This window comes from Mytilus galloprovincialis, chromosome 8 (genome assembly GCF_965363235.1).
Source record: "Mytilus galloprovincialis chromosome 8, xbMytGall1.hap1.1, whole genome shotgun sequence".
NCBI classification, from domain to species: domain Eukaryota; kingdom Metazoa; phylum Mollusca; class Bivalvia; order Mytilida; family Mytilidae; genus Mytilus; species Mytilus galloprovincialis.
The window spans coordinates 19,668,840-19,696,031 of NC_134845.1; the positions used below are offsets into that span (position 1 = coordinate 19,668,840).

Consider the following 27,192-nt stretch of genomic DNA (forward strand, 5'->3'; position numbering starts at 1 on the left):
CATTGGAATATCAATTCTAAACTGAACAATCATATAAATATATAGTCGATTAAAAAGTATAGCATTTTGAAAATATCATCTTCACTGTGTTTTCTGATAGAATCAGTTTGGTTCTTAACAAAATAAGAATTATTAAAACCCAAAACAATAAATTAATATCTACGATTCCCATTTTTATAGAACAAGATTTGTTTAATGAGGTGATGAAGTAAATGTTTTGAAGGGGAATTGTAGTGTCAAGCGTGGAAAAAGCAAAAGTTTTAATGTTACTACAAAATTGCAGTGATTGTGATCTGAGGTTAAGCAGTAGATCTGTAGAATTTTAGAGAATTCACATTGATTTACACAATTCGTCATATTTTTGAAGGCCATCTTTTATCGTAAAAAAATATAAGTCAACACTTTAAAAATATGACTAGAGTAACAATTTGATGATCCAGATATGTATCGGTCTTGATACGGAGTTTATGAAGTCTTGGTATCAAGTATACTGACGGTATATTTTCTTTTTTTCTCGTTTTGATGTAAATACCAAATGAAGGAAGGACATATTTGTGATTCTGCAAAATTTTATCCTATGTAAATGATGTTAAAGAAATTTCAGGATTTCTCGTTATGCTGCTTATTCCAAGCTCTTTTGTGAGAATGATATTTACATACGAAGACAATTAGTATTGGGGGCTTTATCGGACGGAACAATGATATATCATCGTGCAAAGAGGATAAAGCATCGATTTCAGCCAGATTTTTGAATGGGATAGAAACCCTTATGCTCATAGTTAATATTAGTTTCTGAATGCGCTTCTAAATTCTTGATCGAATAGCTTTGATAAATTCAGATAAAGTGTCCAGTTCTGGTTCATCTAGTTTGCTCTTTATCCATTTTCTAGTATAGTCCTCAAATGCATTCATCAGTAATCTTAAGTTCCTTGTCCAGTTGATGGACTTTGGAATTCTGTATTTTGGTCCCTTAGCTAACAACTCTCTTAGTTGTTCATTAATAACGATGCCAAAGTAGAGGGTTATAACATGACCAGATGGACTATAATTCTATTTTGAAAATGCATATGGACTTCACATTTGTGAGGTTAAAGGCCTCTAAAATACTTTGAAATTAAAAATTCAAGACGACATTCTAAGCGTAGGCCACAGATGACGAATAAAAATGAGTATTTGGTTAAAGTAATATAGTAAAAAAAGTGTTAACGACGACAACGGACGTCAAAATGATGACAAAAAGTAAATATTTTGAAAAATATATACATATATAAAAAAAGAGTGTAATCAATTCAAAACAATTTTGTACAACTGTAGATCCTGGTGCTTTACCAATCCCAATAACTACAAATGTTTAACGTTTATTCAGCCTCTGACAACTTGTTTATCCATCAGAAAATCATTCATCTATGGCTAATGAGTTTTAAATTTCAATCTATTGATAAAAACGACATGTACAACAAGATGTTTATTTCTGTCAACATTTCGTCAACATTAAAGCGAATGTACCATCTGGTATACAATATTTCCGATTAAAATATTAAGTCAGAAGATTTGCAACGGAGAGATTCGAGAATGGATTTCAAGATTATTTTTGTTAATCCAATGACAGTAGTCATTAATCTGTTGCTGCTTTCAACAGTCACAGGTAATTTATTGTAGCTCTTAAATCTTGTTATGTAATTGATTGTCCTTTAAAACTTTTTTGAGCGTCATTTTTTAGATTTGTGTATCACTTACCGAGAATTCAGTATTTCTGTTTTGACATGAATTATCATTGATGTGTCAATAGTTATGAAATTTACAAAACTACGAATATATCGAATATTTTGAAACATTATGGATTTTCTACCATAGAATATTTATCTGTCTTTTATGTTCTCTCATTTATTTGTATTGTAGTCCTGTCATTCATATAATGTTGTCATTTTAATATTATATTGAACATTGCCATTAAAGCGGGAGGTTAGGCTAGCCACAAAACCAGGTCCAACTATCCATTTTTTTCTTATTAAAATGTCTTGTACCAAGTCAGGAAAATGGCCATTGTTATATTATAGTTCGTGTTTCTGTTGTGTCGTAGTTCTCCTCTTATATTTGATGTGTTTTCCTCAGTTTTAGTTTGTAACCAAGATTTGTTTCTTTTTCTCAATCGATTTATGAATTTCGAACAGATGAAGAAACATAATTATTTAACCATTACGGTAATTCTAATCAAAGTCCTTCTCATGTAATAGTATATAACTTCGCTACTTCGTCACTAATATTCCACTTAATTAAGGTAAAGATAGATTTATAGAATAAGTCAAACTTTGTTTTATATAACAGAAATAGAAAGACAGATAAAAATGTACTGTTAATAAGAAAGGAATAAATCTTTTGGCAATGTTCACTGAAACTGAAAAATGTAAAATAACGAAAATATCGAAGTCCGAAAATTTAAAACAGAGAGTCCCTCGTCAAATTATGAAGCTCAAACACATCAAACGAATTATATTCCGAACTGGGTACCGGCATTTTCCTATGTCGAAAATCATCAATATCCGAAATATTGTTTTGGGAACACCTTTATTACGTTTTGGAAAAATATTAATCGATATTCCTGGGTGAACCAATTGTTCACATATGCTTTCGGAATGGTTTGTTTATTCAAATAGGACAAACATCATACATAAGTTTCTCGAAGAAAATTGAAATGAAACTGACTGTAAATTTGGTTTACTGCATATATCCTTTTAAACTCAAGTAAGCAACACAACCGATGCAATGCCAATAAAGGTCGGTTGAGAACTAAACAATACGACAAAAGAGATGATTTAAATTTTCCCATTTCTGTGTAACAACTTTCCGATAGCAATTCATATGAATTTTGAAACTATAATGTAGAGCTTGCTTTTGTCTTTTTTATTTTCTCTATAGAGGGTAACATATTGTAGGTAAGCTATCACTAGAGTCAAGAAGTAATGTTCACCATTCGTTAGCATCTGATAAACTTGGTTTTCTTTTTATCGACTCTGGTTATCTTTATCGTTATTCAGTTTTAATTTCAATATCGTTATAGAGGAACGAATGTACCATGATTCGTCGTTATCAATTGATTTTTTCAAAAGTCATGGTTTCGGAGAAATTGAATCTAGATTTGTTAACATAGCTTCAATGTAACACATTTTTCAATATAGACTACATTGAGTTACACGGTACTTTAAGGTATAACATATTGCAAAAAAACAAAAAAAAATGTTGTAGTCAAGGATATGTTTTATGCAATGTCATTTATATGAATCCGGTTTATATATGAATTACACAAAGCTTTTCACTAGTGCATCAACTACTGTTTATGTATGCAAAGCACCCAAGTTCACCACTTGTTTAGTTGTAGTTCATGTTAATGTTGCTAACTCTTAAATCTTTGTAGTCATTTTTGTATATTCTTTTTTCTTTTGGCCAAAGTTAAGGCTTGTTTCGTGTATTCCACTGATATATTGAACTTGTGGGTTTTGATTGTTCCTTTGATATCGTTTCCGTTTTCTTGTATAGTAGCATTATTCACAAAAAAATATCACATTTAATAATAATTTGAACTTTTCAAAATAAAGACCACAAACACTTTCGTTTGAATATACTATTTAAATCTCCGGTTAACTTAAAAGTACAAGGATCTCAAGGAACCATATTTTTTAGCTTTACGCCCTTGTCACCGTTTTTTAAACAACGTAATGTTTTGATATTTCCTTAGAAGTAAATAAGTTATATTTAATCATATACATTATGTAATTTCAGTTTTAATTTAATCGTCTATGCGTGTATAGACACCTAAATGTACACGAGTATCAATCAAACACATATCACATATTTTTAACGATTTCTTTACAAGTTTTAGTTAGAATAAATGATGGGCTGACATTAAAAATCTATCGCCAACGCATAACTATATTTACTTATGTTTTACCAAATCTGTGTTTTAAGAATTTAAGAAAAGAGAGTCTTAATATTATCCCTTTTAATTTGTCAAGAAAGATTAGCTTAACAAAATTGTAACATAGTTGAAATATCTACTAGCAATTCCTGGGCATTTGACTTTAGTCAATTTGATGATGTGGTTCGTTTTCTTAATCTTGAATCGTCTATGTACTGTTTCCTATTGATGCTAGTCATTTCTGCGATGTTATGTTTAGTCATTGTTATGTATGTTTTCATATGATATATGATTTTTTTACGTCTGTCGTTCTACTACGACTTTTTTCAGTCTTTCAATTACTTCAATTACTTACATTATGATTCAATCGGCTTGCAACAACCTATGCTACATGTAACTACAAAGGACCACTAGAAACTCTTTAACCCTTGGCAATAAGCCACACCATACGTGTCGTTTTTATACAGTTGTATAGTTGCTGCAAAAGCAAATTTACAGATATAAGATTGTTGGGTTGATGTTTAGACGAGTTGTATATATACTGTATACAGCCATGTATCACCATCACTGCTGGTGATCCGATGGATAAATCTGTTGTAGAGTTGTAACTGGCTCAGAAATTATTATAAATATAATCATTTTCTGTGACTGTATCTTACATTAATTTGTAGGATCCTTTACTATATATAACTTAGCTGATCTGTAAAAATAACATCTCCATGCCTTATATATCATGTACTGTAGTACGACGCTAGATTAAAACTGACATGGAAAGGTAACACCCGGCCACCGAAAACTTCATTTTTATGAAGCCCAGGTGGTCGTGTGGTCTAGCGGGACGGTTACAGTGCAGGCGATTTGGTGTCACAATATCTCAGTAGCATGCGTTCGAATCCGGGCGAGAGAAGAACAAAAAAAATGCGAAAGCAAATATTTACAGATCTAACATTGTTGGGTTGATGTTTAGACGAGTTGTATATATATAACAGTTTATAAACACTATATACTATTGTGATGATACTGCTAATAGATATTTGCGGACTCTCAAAATAGAAAAAAAAAATCAATTCAAATACAGAGTAAAATGAAATATGTTTGTTATGTGAATAAGGCTTTTTGAAGACACATAAAATGTTGTATAGATATTGGCAACAGTATAATAACGCTGTTTGATGCTCATAAAACGACAAGGCGAAAACAAATCTGGGTCACAAACCACAACCTAGGGAAAGTCATCAACGTAAAGAGGTGCGTAAAACAACGGAACGACAGAAATACTAAACTGCTACAAACAAACAAAATCAAACACCAACATACATATAAACGGACTACTAGTATCTGACAACAACTGCTATGTTAATTACTTTGAAGAAGAAAATGATTGTTCTATGGTTAAATTGATTTATGGCTAGCTACCCCTCCCGATGTTAATCGATTTTACAGTGACAATAACTGTCAAATAATGTTCCGTTATCTGCCACAATCTATAATCCTACTGAAAACGGAAATGTTTGCCACGGGATTTGTAAGTTATCAATGCCAATCACCCACGAAGGCCAATAAATATAACGGTTAAATTGTTACAAAAGGTATACCTGTATGTGTTTCATCTTTAGGATATCGAAACACTTACGTTTCCGGATGTCACCCGAAAGAGAACATAGTTGGCTTTAAAACAAGTAACCACATCTCCCCCATTCCAAAACTCTTAGAATATGCTTTCGATAAAAAAAAAAAAAAAAAAAAAAACATGGGTTCACTGGACTTGTTTTCTTGCAACAGAAAAATATAGGTAAATTCGCAACTCATTCTAATACTCATATGGTATTCATAACATTCGCACGAAACTTTATTTATTACCACTTTAAAAACTTCATTTTCTGTTCAATTTATGTTTGGTAACCACTGTTACAAACCCTCATTTAAACCAATACAAACTTACAGCAATGATGTCATATATTGCAAGTCACAGACTTTTTAAACTTGTTCGCATTGGAAAAGATGAAAAGGAGAAAAAATCTTTATCAAAATTTTTCTTTGTCAACAAAGGTCTCGATGGCGTCAACTAGGGCAATATACTTGATCATATATTAGTTCAATTGCAAAATACCTCCTTAATCTGAACATCAGTCTGTACCAATCCTTTCTTATACATATACCAAACCAATTGCAACTAAAACGTTTAATTATAAACACGTTTTGTAGGATCTCAATATTGACGACTTCAAGTCTAAACCTCCTAATTGAACCTATGCTAGTTCCAAGTTCACACATTATCCGGCGGGCTACGTTATTACCGGTGACATTGTCAACTGCGAAATGTGTTATCCAATGTTCCGAAATATCGTGAGCCTTAATCAATCAATTGGAAATACAACTTCAAAATACTGAGTAATTCAATCGAGATTTTGCCAGGCAATGGAATAAACGCGAGAAAGAAGTCAAACTCTTTCCGAATGAGGTCGTTAATACAAATTGGAATTACAAAACTAAATTGGTCTATCAATACCTATGCTACGTCAATCTGTAAAGACCGTCAATGTTGCAAAGCACTTGTCCTACCTCCATGACAAACATGTTGTTATTCCGACAAATAATCCAAAAAACATCATCGTTGTTGTGTCTAAATCTCATTACATAAACTGCTTGATAAATGAACTAGGTATCAACAATTCACTTGGACACTCGACATATACCCTCATGACACTTACTAAAGAGGACATCCTGCATGATCATCGGTCTGTTCTATGTACCTTTGGAATTTCAACCAAAGATGTAGAACTTGATCGTCCATCACTGTATTGGATGCCCAAATTTCATAAGTGTCCTTACAAACAACAGTATATTGCTGGATCCTCCAAGTGCTCCACAAAACCTCTGTCTAAATTATTAACGTTTATTTGATCATCTTTCAAAGTTATTGTGAAACTGCATATTCTAGAGGTTGCTTGAATCAGACGTGGGTACTAAAAAATCCAAAGATCTTTTAGAGTACATACAATCTAACTCTCTTCCAACTTGTAGTAGTATTAAAACATTTGACTTTTCTACACTTTACACAAGTATTCCCCATTCCAAACTAAAAGTACAAATTGAAAGAATTGGTATTGCTTTGTGTCATAATAAAGAAAAGTCAACGTAGATACAAGTATCAATCCTTAAGGAGGGTTAAATCCTACTTAGTAAATAATCACTCTGATTAAAAAAAAAATATTCTTTGAAACAGGCATTCTAAAGGTCCTTGATTACTTGATTGACATCATAGTTGTTACGTTTAGAGAACGTTTTTTTAAACAGAATGTCGGCGTTCCTATGGGGATCGGCATTACCATTGGAACCCATTGTGCCCCTCTTCTTGCCGACTTGTGTATTTATTATTATGAGGCTGACGTCATACAGGATTTTTTAGGAAGAAAGATAAGAAGTTAGCGATATCCTTTAACTTTACTTTCCGCTATATAGATGATGTTCTCTCACTAAATAGTTCAAACTTTGGTGACTATGTTTAACGCAACTATCCGATCGTAATAGAGATAAAGGATACAACAGATAAAGTTATGTGTACTATTGTTTGTCTGTTTGTATTTTTCATTTCAGTAATGGCGTTGTCAGTTTATTTTCAATTTATGAGTTTGACTGTCCCTCTGGTACCTTTCGTCCCTCTTTTAGGGCTGTCTCATATCTTGATTTTAACATCTAGACTTTGACAATGAGAGTCGGATGAACACAAAACTTAACGACAAAAGAGATGATTTCAGCTTACCAATTGACATCTTTCCATTTCTATGTAGCAACATTCCAGTAGCGCCTGCATACGAAGTATATATCTCATAAATGTTACGATATTCTCGGACTTGTGATTTCCTTGATATATGATAGAGGGTAGCTGCTCACAAGGAAGCTATTAAATCAAGAGTTCCAAAATAGTGAAGTTGAAATAATTCTTTCGTAAATTTTACGGACGTCATCACGAGTTGGTTGACCGGTATGGAATATCCGTTCCACAGATGATATCAGATATGCTCCTTCTGTCGTAACTACAATTCAGTTCCCTTTTCGTGAATATAACCTACCGAATAAGACTATCTACCCGAATTGTAATAACATGAGCAACACGACACATCCACATGTAGAACAGGATCTGCTTACCATTCCGGAGCACATGGGATAACCCCAGTTTATTGGGGTACGTGTTGCTTAGTCTTTAGTTTTCTCTTGTTGTTGTGTCTTGTGCACTTTTAATTGTCTTTTGTCCTTTTTAGTCATTGAGATGTCAGTTTATTTTCGATCTATGAGTTTTACTGTTCCTCTGGTATCTCTCGCCCCACTATTATAAAACTTACATTATCTGTGGTATCTCACCTTATATCGGAGTTCCCTCCCCTTATGCACAATTGATAAAAGTGAATCAAACTAGAAATTCTTTTATTTTGTCAAATACCACCGTAAATTAAAATAAAAGACCCACTTTTCTATAATAACACGAAACGTGTTACACATTTAATACATACTACCGTCGAAATTTGCACATTTCATTGAAGATTTAGTATCATCAGCTCAGTAGTCAGTGCTTCGGTACTGACATGATTTAACAAACTAAAATTGTCCGTTTATAAATTTTGAAATTATTATGAAACTAAGGTTTCAACTCCCTTAGGCAAAGATGGCTTTCGATGAATTTGGCTAGTTATTCTAAGTATTTTTGACATATAGCTCTTCAACGATTTTCGGTACTTATACATCTTTGGATTTCAAATGTTTGGCTTTGAGCGTTCCTGATGAAGGTAAATCCAGAAAAGCGCTTCGGACGCATTAAATTATTAAACGTGTTGTTTTTTTTATTTTTTAGACCGAATGTTATCTGTATTTTCCAAATCCAAGATAGAGGAACACACCCCAGTCACCTTAAATTGTAGACATCTGTTTACTTTATAAAACGACTCGATGGATAATTTTATTTTATAACATATGACTAAGGATTTTGTTCTTTAAAGAAAAAAAAATCATCGTTTTAAAAAATCTAAAAGTGGGTTCACAGACATCCGTGTACGCTACAAGACAACCTGATTGCTTAAGTAATATTTTAAATATATTATTAGGTTATAGTATGTAATGCTTCATTTACAAAAAAACGTAAAATGTAAATGTTTGTTTAATGCAACTCAAGTTACTTATAATTTTAAGTGAGAAAACGGTGCAAAATGGGAATTTAGAACCCTTTAGTTTAAGAGAGAACTCCACATGGTCAAAAGAAAAAAAGGAGAACAAATACAAACAAAAGTCCACAAAAACTCCACAAAGAAACATAGATAAATAAAAGAAAACGTGGAAGCGTTCATTTCTTCATGACGCTTAAAATTATAAACTTATTTAACTGATCATGGTACATGAATTCCAATTACAACGGCTACGAGTCATCTGACAGATACGGCTTATTTGACACACCACAAATGCAATCTGAAATTGACTCTTATAATGATTCAAATAACCATTTGACGACTATTGAAAAAGGTATTTCAACCATCTTGAAAGATTTTTTGAATCACGCATTACATCACGGACACGAATAGATAAAGACGACTACATAATTGGTGCTTTATGTTTTCATTTGTTTTTAAATGTTCTCGATACATGTTATTGTAAAATGTGGAGCAAATATAGGCTGCATAGAAAGAAATATGTTTTTGTTTGTGAGATGTGTCAGGATATATTTGTTTCGAGGTTATTAACATTTGAGTATAGATTTTTGAGAAACATCAGTATGATATGTTTATATGCAACATACATGTATATAATGCTTAATAAAATAAACTTATTTTTAGATGCAATTTGTATACTGCCTCCAGAACTTCGGAATACGGAATGGATTTATAAGTATACCAAACCAGATGATAATCAACCGATAACAACTACACTTAGGATTCAGAATACAGTTTTACCACAACAGTCATCCGTACGTTTCAATGCACTTGGAACGACAATGGACGCATGGACTTGCATATCTAACTTAACATTGTCAGATACAGAATCTGTTGCTGTATTTAAGTAAGACTATATAATATATCACGTTATATTAGCTTCTTTGTGGTTTCTTTTCATTAAATTAGATACACCTAACCATGCTAGTCGAACTGTTCCCTCATTTTGTATTTGATAGTATTCCAAATTAGTGTCGATCCTTTTAGAATTCGATTTATCAAATAATGTGTAAAATGCATAGTAAAAAATATTATATACGTTGGTCTATTTATAATTCTTGTTTAGTATGCATCTTTTTCCACATCAGATTCTAGTAAATTCTTGTTTTAATATAAGAAAACAAATTATCTGTCCTGAAAAGTATTTACCCGAGTTGCTCATTGTGTGTACAACTTGGAAGTTTTTATCATACAAATGTTTTTTTCACTCGCACGAGATATACCTGAATGTAATAAAATCCAGTTAAAACAAAACAAAAACAAACATTCAGTTCAACCCATACTTCTGTTTTTACACTTATGAGCTAACGATTGCCTTACTCTTAGGGACGACATCAAAAGTTCAATGAAGGATAAAAAACTTAATTTACATAGTTTTTTATCTGACCCCCTCACCCCCTCTTAACTTAATTTGGGAAAAAATGATTCACCCATATAGATATATGTAAAAATCAATGCCGGATAACCACATCTTGCAGCAGTTCAACCCCCCACCCCAAACTATTTGAATTAAGTTTTTTTTTATCTTACATTGATCTTTTGATGTCATCCCTTATGTCATAGCTACCAAAATTAAAGTTCTTGATAGATGCAGAAGTTACAAAATTTCTAGGTCAACAAAAAATCTAAAAGCATGGTACAACAAGAGCATGGTACATCAAAGACACATAACGCCCGTCCCCCTTTCCAAAATAAAAACCCAACACTTTTTAGCGATTCGAACCTCATCATAAGTGGGTGATCCGGAAAGATAAGTGCCGACAACAGCTTAGAAGACGAAAAAATGTAACGAACCTACTCAAGAATATACCAATCAGACAGTACCCGTTTTATCATACAAAACGTTGTTAAGTGAGACGACTTGCCATAGTTACAAAATACAATAAGCTAATAAAATTAAGTCCATGCAATCTGTACGGGCCGAAGTAGGTCATGTATATTAATATATTTCCTTTTTTATTTTATTTTTATTCTGTATAAGGAGCGATACCAGCTATAGTGATGGACCTTTCGGAGGTAATAGACGGTTATATCTTTGTATGAAATTCACAAAGGTCACAGACAACTTGTTTTACTTCTACTTATTATCAGGTATTATTATTTTTTTCATCGGTTATCTTAGTTAAGATTTATCTAAACCTCTAATGACTAAAAGTTGTTCTTTTAGATGTTGTCTTTGTTTCTATTTTGAGGTCAATGCAAGTCTTAAAAAACAAAGACAAACGACAATATTTATATTGCGCAGTTAACTCTCGTTTCACTCAAACAAGCCGCTGTCAAGAAGTTAGAAAATAAAATAAAAGGTGAGTGGTAAAAATTGGTGGACAAATATTATGAACGTTCACTTGGTCCAGGACTATAATTTTTGGGTATGTAAATCTGCCTACCAATTATATGTTTGAATCTTTTCAAAACCTGCTGACTTTCAGGCAGTCCTAGAAATTCATCAATGTTAATACAAGTTCAACTGTTGGGTGAAATATGTTTTTCCTGCTGAATAAAACTAAATGTTTCTGATTAGAATCAAGTGTTCCCGAGCCGAGTAAAAATTAGTGTCTGAGTATAACTGCTTAATCAGGATAACAAAACTGTTAAGATGTTCCCGATAAATATGTATTTCTTTAATATTGTTTAACTATTTGCCATGTTTCTCTTTGTATTTGTCAACACCATATACACTTGCTAATAAATATGACAAATGATAAAATTTGAGATTTCTTTTTTTATTTAATCATTTTTTTCAGCCTTTAAAAATTACTGAACATCCTTTTACGCTGAATATTTTATTCTTTGTTAATTGCGAAAAAGGTAAATGTGTATACCATAAACATAATTATAGTATTTTTTTAATTTTAATATTTGTTAATTAAATTTGAAATATGCAGATGTGGATAATACTATATTGCCAAATGAAAGGGTATTCAATCCTCCAGAAAACAGTATACCAGATGATTCTGACCCACTGTGTAGCACGTTTTGTCAATATACATCAGAGCCAAAAATACGCACACTTCAAAAGACAGGTAATTTGTTAGAGAAACTGTATAAATAAGAAAGTGTGGTATAAGTACATTTGACACAACTATCTGTTGGCTGAGTTGTAGTTCACTGACCCACTGTGTAGTTAGTTTTGTCAATATACATCAAAAACAAAAATACGCATACTTCAAGACAGGTAATTTGTTAGAGAAACGTATGAATAAGAAGGTGTGGTATAAGTACCAATGAAACAACAATCTGTTGGCTGAGTTGTAGTTCACTGAGATAGATTAAGAGATAGTTGCACAAGAAAAAGCCAAGAAAACGTGTCAAAATGTCATAAACAACAGTAGCTACTAAAATCTACGAATTGTAAAAAAGTGGAATTATTTTGAAGCCAATTGTGTTGAAAGACGAAAGAACTAATAGAGAAAGATAGATGGAGTTTGCTTGTATATAAACAAACAAATCTGCAGCCATGTAGATAAAGCATGACAACACACATTTCCCCTTCGTTAAATGATATGCATCGTGAGAAATGTTGCTGCGTTATATCTAATTCGTTTACTAGTCTTCCAGTTTCCATGTTTATTAGCCGTCTATCCGTCAGCTATCACCGTCATGTGTTTTTATCAGCGCTATCATTTCTGATCAGATTTTGATTGATACGCAATTTTTTACAGTTTTTTTTCATTTTTTATGTTGAAAATTGGTATTTAAAAAGTAAAATCACCAAAATACTGAACTCCGAGGAAGTTCAAAACGGAAAGTCCGTAATTAAATGCCAAAATCAAATGATAAAACACATCAAACGAATGGACAATTTATTTTTATTTGAGAAAAAATCATGGCAAATTGAACGACATCTTTTATACAACGGTATTTTGCTGGGTCTTCCAAGTGCTCCACGAAACCTCTTTCTAAATTATGAACATCTATTTTATCAGCAATCAAAGACGGGCTTCAAAGTTATTGTGACACTGCCTATTCCAGAGGTGGCGTGAATCAGATGTGGATACTAAAAAATCCAAAGATCTTTTAGAGTACATACAATCAAACTCTCTTCCATCTTGTAATCGTATTAAAACGTTTGACTTTACTACACTTTACACAAGTATTCCACATTCCAAACTAAAAGACAAATTGAAAGAGTTGGTATTGCTTTGTTTCATAAAAAAGAACGGCCAACGTAGATACAAGTATCTTGTCTTAGGGAGAGATAAATTCTACTTTGTAAAGGATCACTCTAATTCAAACAATAAATTCTCTGAAATTGACATTATCAAGATGCTTGATTTCTTGATTGACAACATATTTGTTACGTTCGGAGGACGTGTTTGTCAACAAACTGTCGGCATTCCAATGGGGACAAATTGTGCCCCTCTTCTTGCCGACTTGTTTCTTTATTTATATAAGGCTGACTTCATATAGAAACTTCTTAGGAAGAAAGATAAGAACTTATCAATATCCTTTAACATATATTTAAATACATCTACATTATTATAAATATATGTAACTAGGATTTGTTTTTTTCTCTATCGATTTATGAGTTTCGAACAGCGGTATACTACTGTTGCCTTTATTTTACATAGGCCGTATTTGGCACTTCTTTTTTGGGACTTTTAGTCCTCGGTGCTCTTCAACTTTGTACCCCTTTATTTTTTTGGCTTTCGAACTTTTTTCATCAGAGGGTCACTGGTTAGTCATGTGTGGACGAAACACGCGCCTGGCGTATTAAATTTTAAACCTGGCACCTTTTATTACCTATCATTCGTGTGCTTCTCTGTCCTATATGTTTTCCTATTTATTTGTATTGTAGTCCTATCATGTAATGTTGTCATTTTAATGTTATATTTAACATTGCCATAAAAGCGGGAGGTTTGTCATGCCACAAAACCAGGTTCAATCCACAATGTTTGTTCTTAATATGTCCTGTACCAAGTCAGGAAAATGGCTATTGTTATATTATAGTTCGTTTCTAATGTTGTGTTTCTGTTGTGTCGCTGTTCTCCTCTTATATTTGATACATTTCCCTCAGTTTTAGTTTGTAACCCGGATTTTTTTTTTCTCAATCTATTTATGAGTTTCGAACAGCGGTATACTACTGTTGTCTTTATTTAAATATATGTGTTGATGCATTTATGTCTTTTGGTCAGTGGATCCGTCTGTCAGTCCGTCTGTCTCGTTTCAGGGTAAAGTTTCTGTTCAAGGAGGAAGGTTCAGATCTCACAAAACATGTTGAACTCTACGGCATATTTTCGCCTGTCCCAATTATTGAGCCTTTGGCCAATTGTTAGTTTTGTGTGTTTTTTTTTTTAAATTTTATTCATTGTATAAGTTCAGTTCTTGAGTAAAGTATGAGATCTATTTTCACTGAACCAGTACATTATTTTATTTTGAGGCAAACTGAATCCTGTCTCTGGATGCGGATTTTTCTCGTATGTTGAAGATCCAATGATGGCTTTTTACTGTTATCGGCTTTTTTGTTTGGTTGTTGTCTCTTTGACATATTCCTCATTTCCATTCTTTCATCATTCGTGCACTATGGAAACATTCTTGTTACGGAGAGTGTCGGCTTTTGTTTCGAATGCTCGTCTTTTTCGTGTATGAAAACAATTATTAAACATTAGTCATTTGCATTCTTCAAATTGTTAAATTGAATGGTGTTACTGTAAAGCATTGTTGAAGGATGTAAGAATCTTATGAATAAGAACCTGATGGTAAAATGCGTCAGTAAGGGATTTTTTTAAATGTAGATGTATTTCAAAATATTTTACTAGCTGAAAAGTGGGAATCATTTTTTTACTGGCATTAGGCTTTTATTTTTTCCTTTGAGAAAATGTTGTGGGTCCCGTGCACGTTTGGATTTGTTCACTGCAGTATTATTAGACATCGCGCTTATCGAAGTAACTTTCGACGTAAATTGAAAATATTGGAAGAAGCAATTGAACAGCAAATGACGAAGAGAGGAAATCAAAATGAGTGCAATTACTGTCTAGCTATTTACAATGTTCCTTTTCATGCTGGTAACACCGCTTTTAACTGATAATAACTATAAAATTGATAGACATTAGACATAAGTTGAAGAGACATTTATCATATTCATATTAACATGTATAAAGTACACAGAAACAGAGAACTGAAATCTTGCAATACATTTTATTCTTATTTAATATATTTTTTTATCTATACCAGGTACTACCGATGTTGTGCCAAGTGACGCAGCTTTGTGTACGCCTTGTGAAAGTCCATGTGAAGAACGTAGGTTAAATATGAATAATTCATTGACTTGAACATTAGTTACAGCAACACAATTTCCTGAAGTGGTCAAAATCTACACTGGGAAAATAATAGCTTTGATAATATATATATTACTAACTATAATAATGCTCTTGTTTCGGTGATAAAATGACATTAATCGCCATATCTAGCATTTGTATCTCGGCCAATTGCATTGTAACAAGACATAGATTGCATGAATTGTTACTTGTTATATACATAATACGATTGCATGCTAATATCTATTTTAGTTAAAAGTAAACCGAATCTACAATAATTTAAATGTTAAGTTGATTTCATTATTAAAAAACATTTTTAGGGAATAATTAATGTAGTTACTTGTTATCAAATGCAATGAACATTATGTGGTGATTTAACTTAAAAAAAGTTAATGGAATTTAAATGAGATGTATATCTAATAAAATTAATTTACGATAAATTCCATATTAGAAAATATTCACATTAATTATGAGGTCACTGCATTCAATTTCGCGTAGATTTTTAGCTGAACACATTCTTTCGTTATAAAAATGAGTCACGCGTCTTTAAATTTACATCCCAACTAAAAGTCTAAGGGGCATCACCCTTACCAGAGCAGCCTACCTCGAGTTTCTTTGTTTTGCATGCTTTTTGTTCTGTAATATTTTGGCGGGAATGTCGAATAAATAATTAGAAAGGAACACCAACTTTAATGTAGAAAAAAAAAACATCAAATGTCCAGTGTCTGTTCTCGGAATCGAACTGAAGACCTTCATCAAATGATACCACGATATATACCCTTACACCAGGACGACTGGATACAAACTCACTGTCAATCTAACACATTCAAACCTTGTATCCACGGCTTATAAAAGGTATATACCATATAGTATTATACATAATTGTATTTTAACTATTGACTCAAATTCTCATATTTTATTTTTTTAACATAGTAAAACGTTTTCCCGAAGGCTAAAATAAACGATTTCCAATGCATGAACTCGATAATATACATCAGCATATTTTGTGTGCATTTTAGTGAGGACGCCATGTAATTAACCATTGAGGTGACCTTCGATGACTGCAAACGGTCATATTACCAGATAGAGATATAGATATAGACATACATATACATAGATAAAAATAATAAACTAGTTTTTGTAGATCAGTCTATCAAATGTTTTACCCATGTTTCACATTCAATCTTAACAGTCCTTTCCTTTTAATTACCAAACATGCAAAATGCATACGTAACCAAACTCAGGGTAAGGAATTAATTTGGAGGTCACATGAATACGAATTAAATGAGGTCAAGTTATTCACTTGCAAGTAAAACTATTATCTGCTGTTTCTTAAGCTTATTTTGACAAAATTAAACTTTCATTGATGATTGAAAAGAAACATATTCCTTTTTTCATTTCTCGTACCCTTTTTTAACTTAAATTATGGAAACAATGGGTATTTGGATTTTTTATAGAAGGATGAGGTTTTGAAAAATATAATCAAATTATGTTACTTTCAATCGAAAATAAAATCAATCTACTAGTTTATATAGCAAAAAATACATAATCTATATCATGTTAAGTTGATATCGGAATTTTGTAAATTCTTGTGTGTTTTTGTTTGTCTTTTGTTTACCAGAGCAGCCTACCTCGAGTTTCTTTGTTTTGCATGCTTTTTGTTCTGTAATATTTTGGCGGGAATCATATTTTTTAAGTACTTATAATGCATTTTCTTCAAAAATCAACAATTGATAATCATTCATAATTTACTACTTAACATATTTTATTAATAAATATGAAGTTAATACTATTACAGAGGTAATAGCTTGTCCAGACCTTGCTCCAGTAAATTTCACTACTATAACTGCTGAGACTGGTACAAACTACCAAGACAATATAACTTATGCTTGTAACACCGGCTATGAATTGAAGTCTGGTGACCTGATTCGTGAATGTTTGGCCGATGAAAGCTGGAGTGGAAGTCCTCCAGTCTGCGGTAAGAACACTGTATAGATAATTAAATACAAAGATCGTACAAGATATTTGTTGCTGCTCACAAGGAAGCTATTAAACCAAGAGTTTCAAATGGTGAAGTTGAAGTCATCCCTTCGTAAATTTTACGGACGCCATCACGAGTTGGTTGACTGTTATGGAATAGCCGTTTCACACATGGTATCGGATATGTTCCTTACGTCGTAACTACAATCCCCTTCCCTTTCATGAATGTGACCTACCGAATTATACTATTTACCGGATTGGTTATAACATGAGCAACACGACGGGTGCCACATATGGAGCAGGATCTGCTTACCCTTCTGGAGCACCTGAGATCATCCCCAGCTTTTGCTGGGGTTCGTGTTGCTTATTTTTAAGTTTTATATGTTGTGTCATGTGTACTATTGTTTGTCTGTTTGTCTTTTTCATTTTTGGCCATGGCGTTGTCAGTTTATTTTCGATTTATAATTTTGAATGTCTCTCTGGTATCTTTTGTCCCTCTTTTTTATCCTAAGGCTTAGGAATACATAATTAAAAATATGTGTATACACATTTCTCAAGTACAAATGTAAAAAAAATTAGGAGGTTTGGTATGATTGCCAATGAGAAGCGATGTACAAAAGTTCAAATGAAGTGGAGGAAAGACATTATAGGCAGTAGTACGATCTCAACGATGAGAAAAACAATGGCATATAAAGTCAATAAACTGCACCGACATGAACAAGCATGATACCATAGCTAGTATTTAATGGTCTTAATTTTTTAATAAACCAAATTGAGAAAAAAATCAATTATTCGTAATCATTCATAATTAACTACTAGTACTTGTATTAAAACATTATTCAATCAAACAACTTTTTGAATTAGGGTTTTATTCTATTGTAGAGATAGTAGCTTGTCCAGACCTTGCTCCAGTAAATTTCACTACTATAACTGCTGAGACTGGTACAAACTACCAAGACAATATAACTTATGCTTGTAACACCGGCTATGAATTGAAGTCTGGTGACCTGATTCGTGAATGTTTGGCCGATGAAAGCTGGAGTGGAAGTCCTCCAGTCTGCGGTAAGAACACTGTATAGATAATTAAATACAAAGATCGTACAAGATATTTGTTGCTGCTCACAAGGAAGCTATTAAACCAAGAGTTTCAAATGGTGAAGTTGAAGTCATCCCTTCGTAAATTTTACGGACGCCATCACGAGTTGGTTGACTGTTATGGAATAGCCGTTTCACACATGGTATCGGATATGTTCCTTACGTCGTAACTACAATCCCCTTCCCTTTCATGAATGTGACCTACCGAATTATACTATTTACCGGATTGGTTATAACATGAGCAACACGACGGGTGCCACATATGGAGCAGGATCTGCTTACCCTTCTGGAGCACCTGAGATCATCCCCAGCTTTTGCTGGGGTTCGTGTTGCTTATTTTTAAGTTTTATATGTTGTGTCATGTGTACTATTGTTTGTCTGTTTGTCTTTTTCATTTTTGGCCATGGCGTTGTCAGTTTATTTTCGATTTATAATTTTGAATGTCTCTCTGGTATCTTTTGTCCCTCTTTTTTATCCTAAGGCTTAGGAATACATAATTAAAAATATGTGTATACACATTTCTCAAGTACAAATGTAAAAAAAATTAGGAGGTTTGGTATGATTGCCAATGAGAAGCGATGTACAAAAGTTCAAATGAAGTGGAGGAAAGACATTATAGGCAGTAGTACGATCTCAACGATGAGAAAAACAATGGCATATAAAGTCAATAAACTGCACCGACATGAACAAGCATGATACCATAGCTAGTATTTAATGGTCTTAATTTTTTAATAAACCAAATTGAGAAAAAAATCAATTATTCGTAATCATTCATAATTAACTACTAGTACTTGTATTAAAACATTATTCAATCAAACAACTTTTTGAATTAGGGTTTTATTCTATTGTAGAGATAGTAGCTTGTCCAGACCTTGCTCCAGTAAATTTCACTACTATAACTGCTGAGACTGGTACAAACTACCAAGACAATATAACTTATGCTTGTAACACCGGCTATGAATTGAAGTCTGGTGACCTGATTCGTGAATGTTTGGCCGATGAAAGCTGGAGTGGAAGTCCTCCAGTCTGCGGTAAGAACACTGTATAGATAATTAAATACAAAGATCGTACAAGATATTTGTTGCTGCTCACAAGGAAGCTATTAAACCAAGAGTTTCAAATGGTGAAGTTGAAGTCATCCCTTCGTAAATTTTACGGACGCCATCACGAGTTGGTTGACTGTTATGGAATAGCCGTTTCACACATGGTATCGGATATGTTCCTTACGTCGTAACTACAATCCCCTTCCCTTTCATGAATGTGACCTACCGAATTATACTATTTACCGGATTGGTTATAACATGAGCAACACGACGGGTGTCACATATAGAGCAGGATCTGCTTACCCTTCTGGAGCACCTGAGATCATCCCCAGCTTTTGCTGGGGTTCGTGTTGCTTATTTTTAAGTTTTATATGTTGTGTCATGTGTACTATTGTTTGTCTGTTTGTCTTTTTCATTTTTGGCCATGGCGTTGTCAGTTTATTTTCGATTTATAATTTTGAATGTCTCTCTGGTATCTTTTGTCCCTCTTTTTTATCCTAAGGCTTAGGAATACATAATTAAAAATATGTGTATACACATTTCTCAAGTACAAATGTAAAAAAAATTAGGAGGTTTGGTATGATTGCCAATGAGAAGCGATGTACAAAAGTTCAAATGAAGTGGAGGAAAGACATTATAGGCAGTAGTACGATCTCAACGATGAGAAAAACAATGGCATATAAAGTCAATAAACTGCACCGACATGAACAAGCATGATACCATAGCTAGTATTTAATGGTCTTAATTTTTTAATAAACCAAATTGAGAAAAAAATCAATTATTCGTAATCATTCATAATTAACTACTAGTACTTGTATTAAAACATTATTCAATCAAACAACTTTTTGAATTAGGGTTTTATTCTATTGTAGAGATAGTAGCTTGTCCAGACCTTGCTCCAGTAAATTTCACTACTATAACTGCTGAGACTGGTACAAACTACCAAGACAATATAACTTATGCTTGTAACACCGGCTATGAATTGAAGTCTGGTGACCTGATTCGTGAATGTTTGGCCGATGAAAGCTGGAGTGGAAGTCCTCCAGTCTGCGGTAAGAACACTGTATAGATAATTAAATACAAAGATCGTACAAGATATTTGTTGCTGCTCACAAGGAAGCTATTAAACCAAGAGTTTCAAATGGTGAAGTTGAAGTCATCCCTTCGTAAATTTTACGGACGCCATCACGAGTTGGTTGACTGTTATGGAATAGCCGTTTCACACATGGTATCGGATATGTTCCTTACGTCGTAACTACAATCCCCTTCCCTTTCATGAATGTGACCTACCGAATTATACTATTTACCGGATTGGTTATAACATGAGCAACACGACGGGTGCCACATATGGAGCAGGATCTGCTTACCCTTCTGGAGCACCTGAGATCATCCCCAGCTTTTGCTGGGGTTCGTGTTGCTTATTTTTAAGTTTTATATGTTGTGTCATGTGTACTATTGTTTGTCTGTTTGTCTTTTTCATTTTTGGCCATGGCGTTGTCAGTTTATTTTCGATTTATAATTTTGAATGTCTCTCTGGTATCTTTTGTCCCTCTTTTTTATCCTAAGGCTTAGGAATACATAATTAAAAATATGTGTATACACATTTCTCAAGTACAAATGTAAAAAAAATTAGGAGGTTTGGTATGATTGCCAATGAGAAGCGATGTACAAAAGTTCAAATGAAGTGGAGGAAAGACATTATAGGCAGTAGTACGATCTCAACGATGAGAAAAACAATGGCATATAAAGTCAATAAACTGCACCGACATGAACAAGCATGATACCATAGCTAGTATTTAATGGTCTTAATTTTTTAATAAACCAAATTGAGAAAAAAATCAATTATTCGTAATCATTCATAATTAACTACTAGTACTTGTATTAAAACATTATTCAATCAAACAACTTTTTGAATTAGGGTTTTATTCTATTGTAGAGATAGTAGCTTGTCCAGACCTTGCTCCAGTAAATTTCACTACTATAACTGCTGAGACTGGTACAAACTACCAAGACAATATAACTTATGCTTGTAACACCGGCTATGAATTGAAGTCTGGTGACCTGATTCGTGAATGTTTGGCCGATGAAAGCTGGAGTGGAAGTCCTCCAGTCTGCGGTAAGAACACTGTATAGATAATTAAATACAAAGATCGTACAAGATATTTGTTGCTGCTCACAAGGAAGCTATTAAACCAAGAGTTTCAAATGGTGAAGTTGAAGTCATCCCTTCGTAAATTTTACGGACGCCATCACGAGTTGGTTGACTGTTATGGAATAGCCGTTTCACACATGGTATCGGATATGTTCCTTACGTCGTAACTACAATCCCCTTCCCTTTCATGAATGTGACCTACCGAATTATACTATTTACCGGATTGGTTATAACATGAGCAACACGACGGGTGCCACATATGGAGCAGGATCTGCTTACCCTTCTGGAGCACCTGAGATCATCCCCAGCTTTTGCTGGGGTTCGTGTTGCTTATTTTTAAGTTTTATATGTTGTGTCATGTGTACTATTGTTTGTCTGTTTGTCTTTTTCATTTTTGGCCATGGCGTTGTCAGTTTATTTTCGATTTATAATTTTGGATGTCTCTCTGGTATTTTTTGTCCCTCTTTTTTATCCTAAGGCTTAGGAATACATAATTAAAAATATGTGTATACACATTTCTCAAGTACAAATGTAAAAAAAATTAGGAGGTTTGGTATGATTGCCAATGAGAAGCGATGTACAAAAGTTCAAATGAAGTGGAGGAAAGACATTATAGGCAGTAGTACGATCTCAACGATGAGAAAAACAATGGCATATAAAGTCAATAAACTGCACCGACATGAACAAGCATGATACCATGGTGACCTGACTCGTCAATGTCAGGATGATAAAGCCTGGAGTGGTATTCCCCCAGTCTGCGGTAAGAACACTTGGTTGACACTTTTAATATAAATATCGTACACGATATTTCTTTTTAAAGGCCTAAGCATCATTTCTACATTTTAAAATGCCTGTACTAGGTCAAGAATACGACAGTTCTTGTTCATTCGTTTGATGTGTTTTATCATTTGATTATGCCATTTGATTAGGGACTTTCCGTTTTAAATTTTCCTCTGAATCCATTTTTTTTTCTGATTTTACTTTTTTTTATGACAAAAAAAAATTAGTAGGCAGATAAACTATAAAATGAAGAGGTTTTCGAATTTATTCAAATACATGTTTCTTTCAATAGAAAATAAAATCTTTCAATAACACTATATCCATCAATTCAAAATCAAAATTATCAGGATTCTTTGCAATGAAATATAGATTCTACAACTGCAACAACTTTATAACGATATTTCTCCACTCGAGATAGTTAGATTTTAATATTTAAAGCGCGAGGCTTAACGAGTTTTTTTTTTTAAATAATTACAATTTAACTGTTGAGAGTGGAGAAATGTCGTAATTCACGAGTTACAGTGGTGGAATGATTTTTATCCTTTTTAAAAGATATGAGTAAAGTTGTGTACTTTTGATGTGACGTCATCAGGCATGGTCGACTGTTTTTATGACGTCACAATATGAAAATTCTGAAGAAGGTTTGGTATGATTGGCAATGAGTAGCTATGCACAAAACTTCAAATGACGTGGATAAAAGAAATTATAGGCAAACGTACGGCCTACAACGATGAGAAAAACAATGGCTTATAATCGGCTTTAAACGGCACCGACATTAACAAATATGTAATAGTTCAATTGAAATACTATAGCTAGTATCTGCTTGTCTAAATTTTATCAAACCAATTTGAGAAAAATCAAATATGACAGACATTAACCAACGACAACCACTGTACTACGTTATGTATCCTTCTTAATTCTCTCTGACATTTAGGAAGATAATTCCTTCGTATTTTGACAAAAAAAAAACAGTCAACATCATGTACAAAAACACTAACAAAAAACAGACAAATTTTCCACAAATTACAGAATATACGCGATTACACAATCCAATTATTTCCTCGAATATAACCGGGATGAACTGAGGTCAAATTGTGGAGTTGTGAAGACAGAAATATTTGGCATTTCAATACATGAGGGTTTATAATGTATTAGTTCAACTGTGATTATACATCCAAAATGTTTTCCTCATATATATGTACACTTGAAAGTTGGTACGCATAAATTTTAATTCCTTTTAGTCTCTTGCTGATAGTGGTCTCATTAGCAGTCACATCCCATCTTCTAATTTCTTATGTTAAAACAATTAACGGATACGAAATGCATACGATTGTACCTAACAAAAGTGATGTATTTGAAATTTGTAGAAAATGATATCATATTTAGCCGTATTTGGCACAACTTTTTGGAAGTTAAGATCCTCAATGCTCTTCAACTTTGTACGTGTTTGGTTTTATAAATATTTTGATATGAGCGTCACTGATGAGTCTTATGTAGACGAAACGCGCGTTTGGCGTCCTAAACTATAATCCTGGTACCTTTGATAACTATTATCAATCAAATAAGTGAACACCTACAAACAAATAAAATGACAACTTCGTTGTAGCATCAGTACTCACTCAAATGGTTTATATTACATATGATATGATATCAGTATTGCAAAACACAATTTCAAGCAGTTTTTGTTTAATAAAATACATCTTGAAAAGATTGTCTTATTTAACGAACATGATAATGTCAAATTCTTTGGAACACCCATCCCCCCTTCTCTTTTTTACTCATCTGAGACTTAGGGGAGAGTGAAAATTTCCCCATCGTCGTCGATTGTTAGATTTTACAAAGATCCTCTCATAAGAAATTACTAGGCTGCTATCATCGTAAGGGAATTTAGTTTTATCATTTTTTTTTAATTTGCCTGCCAACAACACGAGAGTGACATGACTAAAATGGAACTTTTGGGTAAATGAAAGGCTTTCCTATTATCTTGACAACTGATGTAGATAGTAAAAATTGGACAAAGACAAAGATTTTCAGAATATTAAAACCTACTTACTATTCATTACACCAAAATTGATAGAAAACTTTTTATAGGAGTTATTGTCAAAATAAAAAAATAATCAGCTAGACAAGATCTATAAATAAGTCAACGTAGTAGAAATTGTCCAACGACAAATTATTGTCGATTTTGCCTATTATCTTACGTTAAATACTAAATACAATCAGCAAAAAACGATCAACCAATAGTATTGAATACTATCCAAGTCCACAACGACAAGTTATTGTCGATTTTGCCTATTATTTTACGTTAAATACTAAATACGATCAGCAAAAAAATGATCAACCAATAGTATTGAATACTATCCTAGTCCATAATGTTTAAAGTATCAATTTTTGAAGATGAATAGATCTTTTTAAAAGCTTAAATTCATTATCCATGTTCTATGTATGCCACTATTCGGCTCACAATTGATTTATGCTACGGTATTTCATATTTATGGAATTGGGCGATTAAATATTTTAATTGTTTTAAATAAATTTTCTCGCCTGCTCAAAAATTCTATTTTATGAAAGGTGATAAAACACATAAGATCTACTTTATATGCTTTGACCGCCTTCTTCGTATATAATCCTCGATATTGACACAGATTGACAACTTCAAACTAGATTTATGATAAACGTAATGATTTCAATTTTCCAATTTGCAACTTCTCATTTCTCAGCTCAGATCATTACAGGACATTAACATTTCTTAGTAAATACGTTAACCTCATATATGTTCAAACTATGCTGGACTCCGTAAGTAGGTGTATGTTCCTTAAAAGAACTGATTTAACAGTCATGAGGGAGTACGACTGAAATCAATGCTACATAACTTTTACGATTACTATCACAAATCGTTTGACCGATAATTTACGTCGCTCTCTCCACTAAATCGTCGTCTAGATCTTATCATTAGATTTGAAGAAAGTCGTCAGACTTGTAATTTGACATTTAGTGTCTTATTCCCGATTGTTTAATTTTTGATTGAGTGAGGATTCGCTTGGCGAGTGATGTATTCATAGAAGGAGACGATTCCATCGTCAACTCAACCGGTCTCGTTCCTTTTTAATTCCCTTAGTTTGGTTTCTTGATTATCCTTATTTTAATCGTTAAATATCCGTCGCTTTCATTAACGCTAGCTGTAGCAAAAAGGTGACGGTTGAATTTTGACGATTACATGCTATTTCAACCCTCCATTTGGGACCATGCGGTGTTTCGTTTATAATTAACCTTATTTACTGTAACATAAGTTATCAGTGAAGTCTAATAAAATTGAGAATGGAAATGGGGAATGTGTCAGAGAGACAACAACCCGACCATAGAGCAGACAACAGCAGAAGGTCACCAACAGGTCTTCAATGCAGCGAGAAATTCCCGCACCCGGAGGCGTCCTTCAGCTGGCCCCTAAACAAATATATATACTAGTTCAGTGATAATGAACGCCCTACTTAACTCCAAATTGTACACAAGAAACTACAATTAAAAATAATACAAGACTAACAAAGGCCAGAGGCTCCTGACTTTGGACAGGCGCAACAATGCGGAGGGGTTAAACATGTTTATGCAATCTCAACCGTCCCCCTACATATTTTAAATTGTTCTTTTTCTTTGATTTATTGACTGATAAAAATATGTCAGCTCTGAAATTCTAACCAAAGAATACTTCCATCATAATTGGTATCATGTCTTTGCTCTTCAACGTTATACTTGTTTGGCTTTCTGAGCGTCACTGATGAGTATTATCATATAGACAAAACGCTCGTCTAGCGTATCAAATTATAAGCCTAGATATTTGATAACTATCAATTATATATCCATTTGACAACATATTGAACAAAACGATATTGTTTCAACACAAAGTTAAGTGGTTAATCGAGCATTACTTAATTCAATTTATTTTCATTTTCTCTTTAACAGGCCGTATCATCAAACCTGCTAAGTGTCAAGGGCGCCGCAGAAGGAGGAGGAGATCAGTACACTTGAATACGAGAAGACTATGATGCAGTATTTCTGTATCTGTTGAAGATGCCTTTTATAAATGTTAGCAAAATGAAACCACAATAAAATTGATATGAACATTTGGATTTTTTATTAATTATTTAAAAATCTATCAGCAGGTGATATTTCGATATTGTTAAAAAATTAAAATATAAATATGATAACTTATATAGTTTTGTATATTTAGGCTTTGATAAGGAAACAGTTTAAAGGTGTCAAAAAAAGGGTTTTGATATTGTCTCATATGAATATAATTGAATCAGCAGGATAACATTTTAAAACTTTACTAAGTATAACTTCGCATTAGAAGTGTATCATCCTGTCACTACTTATAAAAATAATGCCTCTACTAAGTCAGGAATATGACAGTTGTTATCCATTCATCTAATGTGTTTGAGATTTGGTTTTGCCTTTTGATTAGCGACTTTCTTTTTGAATTTTCTTTTTGAGTTTTTGGTGATTCTACTTTTTACATAATCAATAAAATAAATAATCAAATTAAGGTAGATCTAAGGTATATGTTTCCCCGAAATAGAATTTTCTTAGTCTTTGCCAAAATGGAGATTTTACTAAGTTCTTTTCAAAATTATAATAAAAAGGATGGGTCACCAAATTAATTTTCAAGATATGAGTCGTTAAAAATTGCCTAAATTTGCTTAGAATGACTCAGACTTTTGTGCATAAAAATATCTATGAGATAGAATTTTGAAATAAATTGTGAGAAGATAGGTTTTAT

The 27,192-nt window shown here is 32.9% G+C and overlaps 1 protein-coding gene across 1 annotated transcript; it reads left to right on the forward strand.

The window, feature by feature from the left end:
• The first annotated feature begins 1,451 nt into the window (after positions 1–1,451).
• On the forward strand, positions 1,452–26,536 carry LOC143085269 (P-selectin-like). The gene is made up of 11 exons (XM_076261523.1): positions 1,452–1,645; positions 9,736–9,958; positions 11,093–11,202; positions 11,997–12,134; positions 15,286–15,351; positions 17,167–17,346; positions 18,231–18,410; positions 19,295–19,474; positions 20,359–20,538; positions 21,423–21,602; positions 26,376–26,536. The coding sequence occupies exons 1-11, from the start codon at positions 1,573–1,575 to the stop codon at positions 26,456–26,458; spliced, it is 1,593 nt and encodes a 530-aa protein (XP_076117638.1). The 5' UTR covers positions 1,452–1,572; the 3' UTR covers positions 26,459–26,536.
• Positions 26,537–27,192: the final 656 nt, after the last annotated feature.

What these genes read in the sequence shown, in the direction of transcription:
- LOC143085269 (XM_076261523.1), top strand. Translation starts at nt 1,573, where the DNA reads ATGGATTTCAAGATTATTTTTGTTAATCCAATGACAGTAGTCATTAAT. An exon ending in TTACTTCTACTTATTATCAG is followed by an intron (nt 11,203 to 11,996) that starts GTATTATTATTT and finishes TGAAATATGCAG; the next exon opens with ATGTGGATAATACTATATTG. An exon ending in TGGAAGTCCTCCAGTCTGCG is followed by an intron (nt 17,347 to 18,230) that starts GTAAGAACACTG and finishes ATTCTATTGTAG; the next exon opens with AGATAGTAGCTTGTCCAGAC.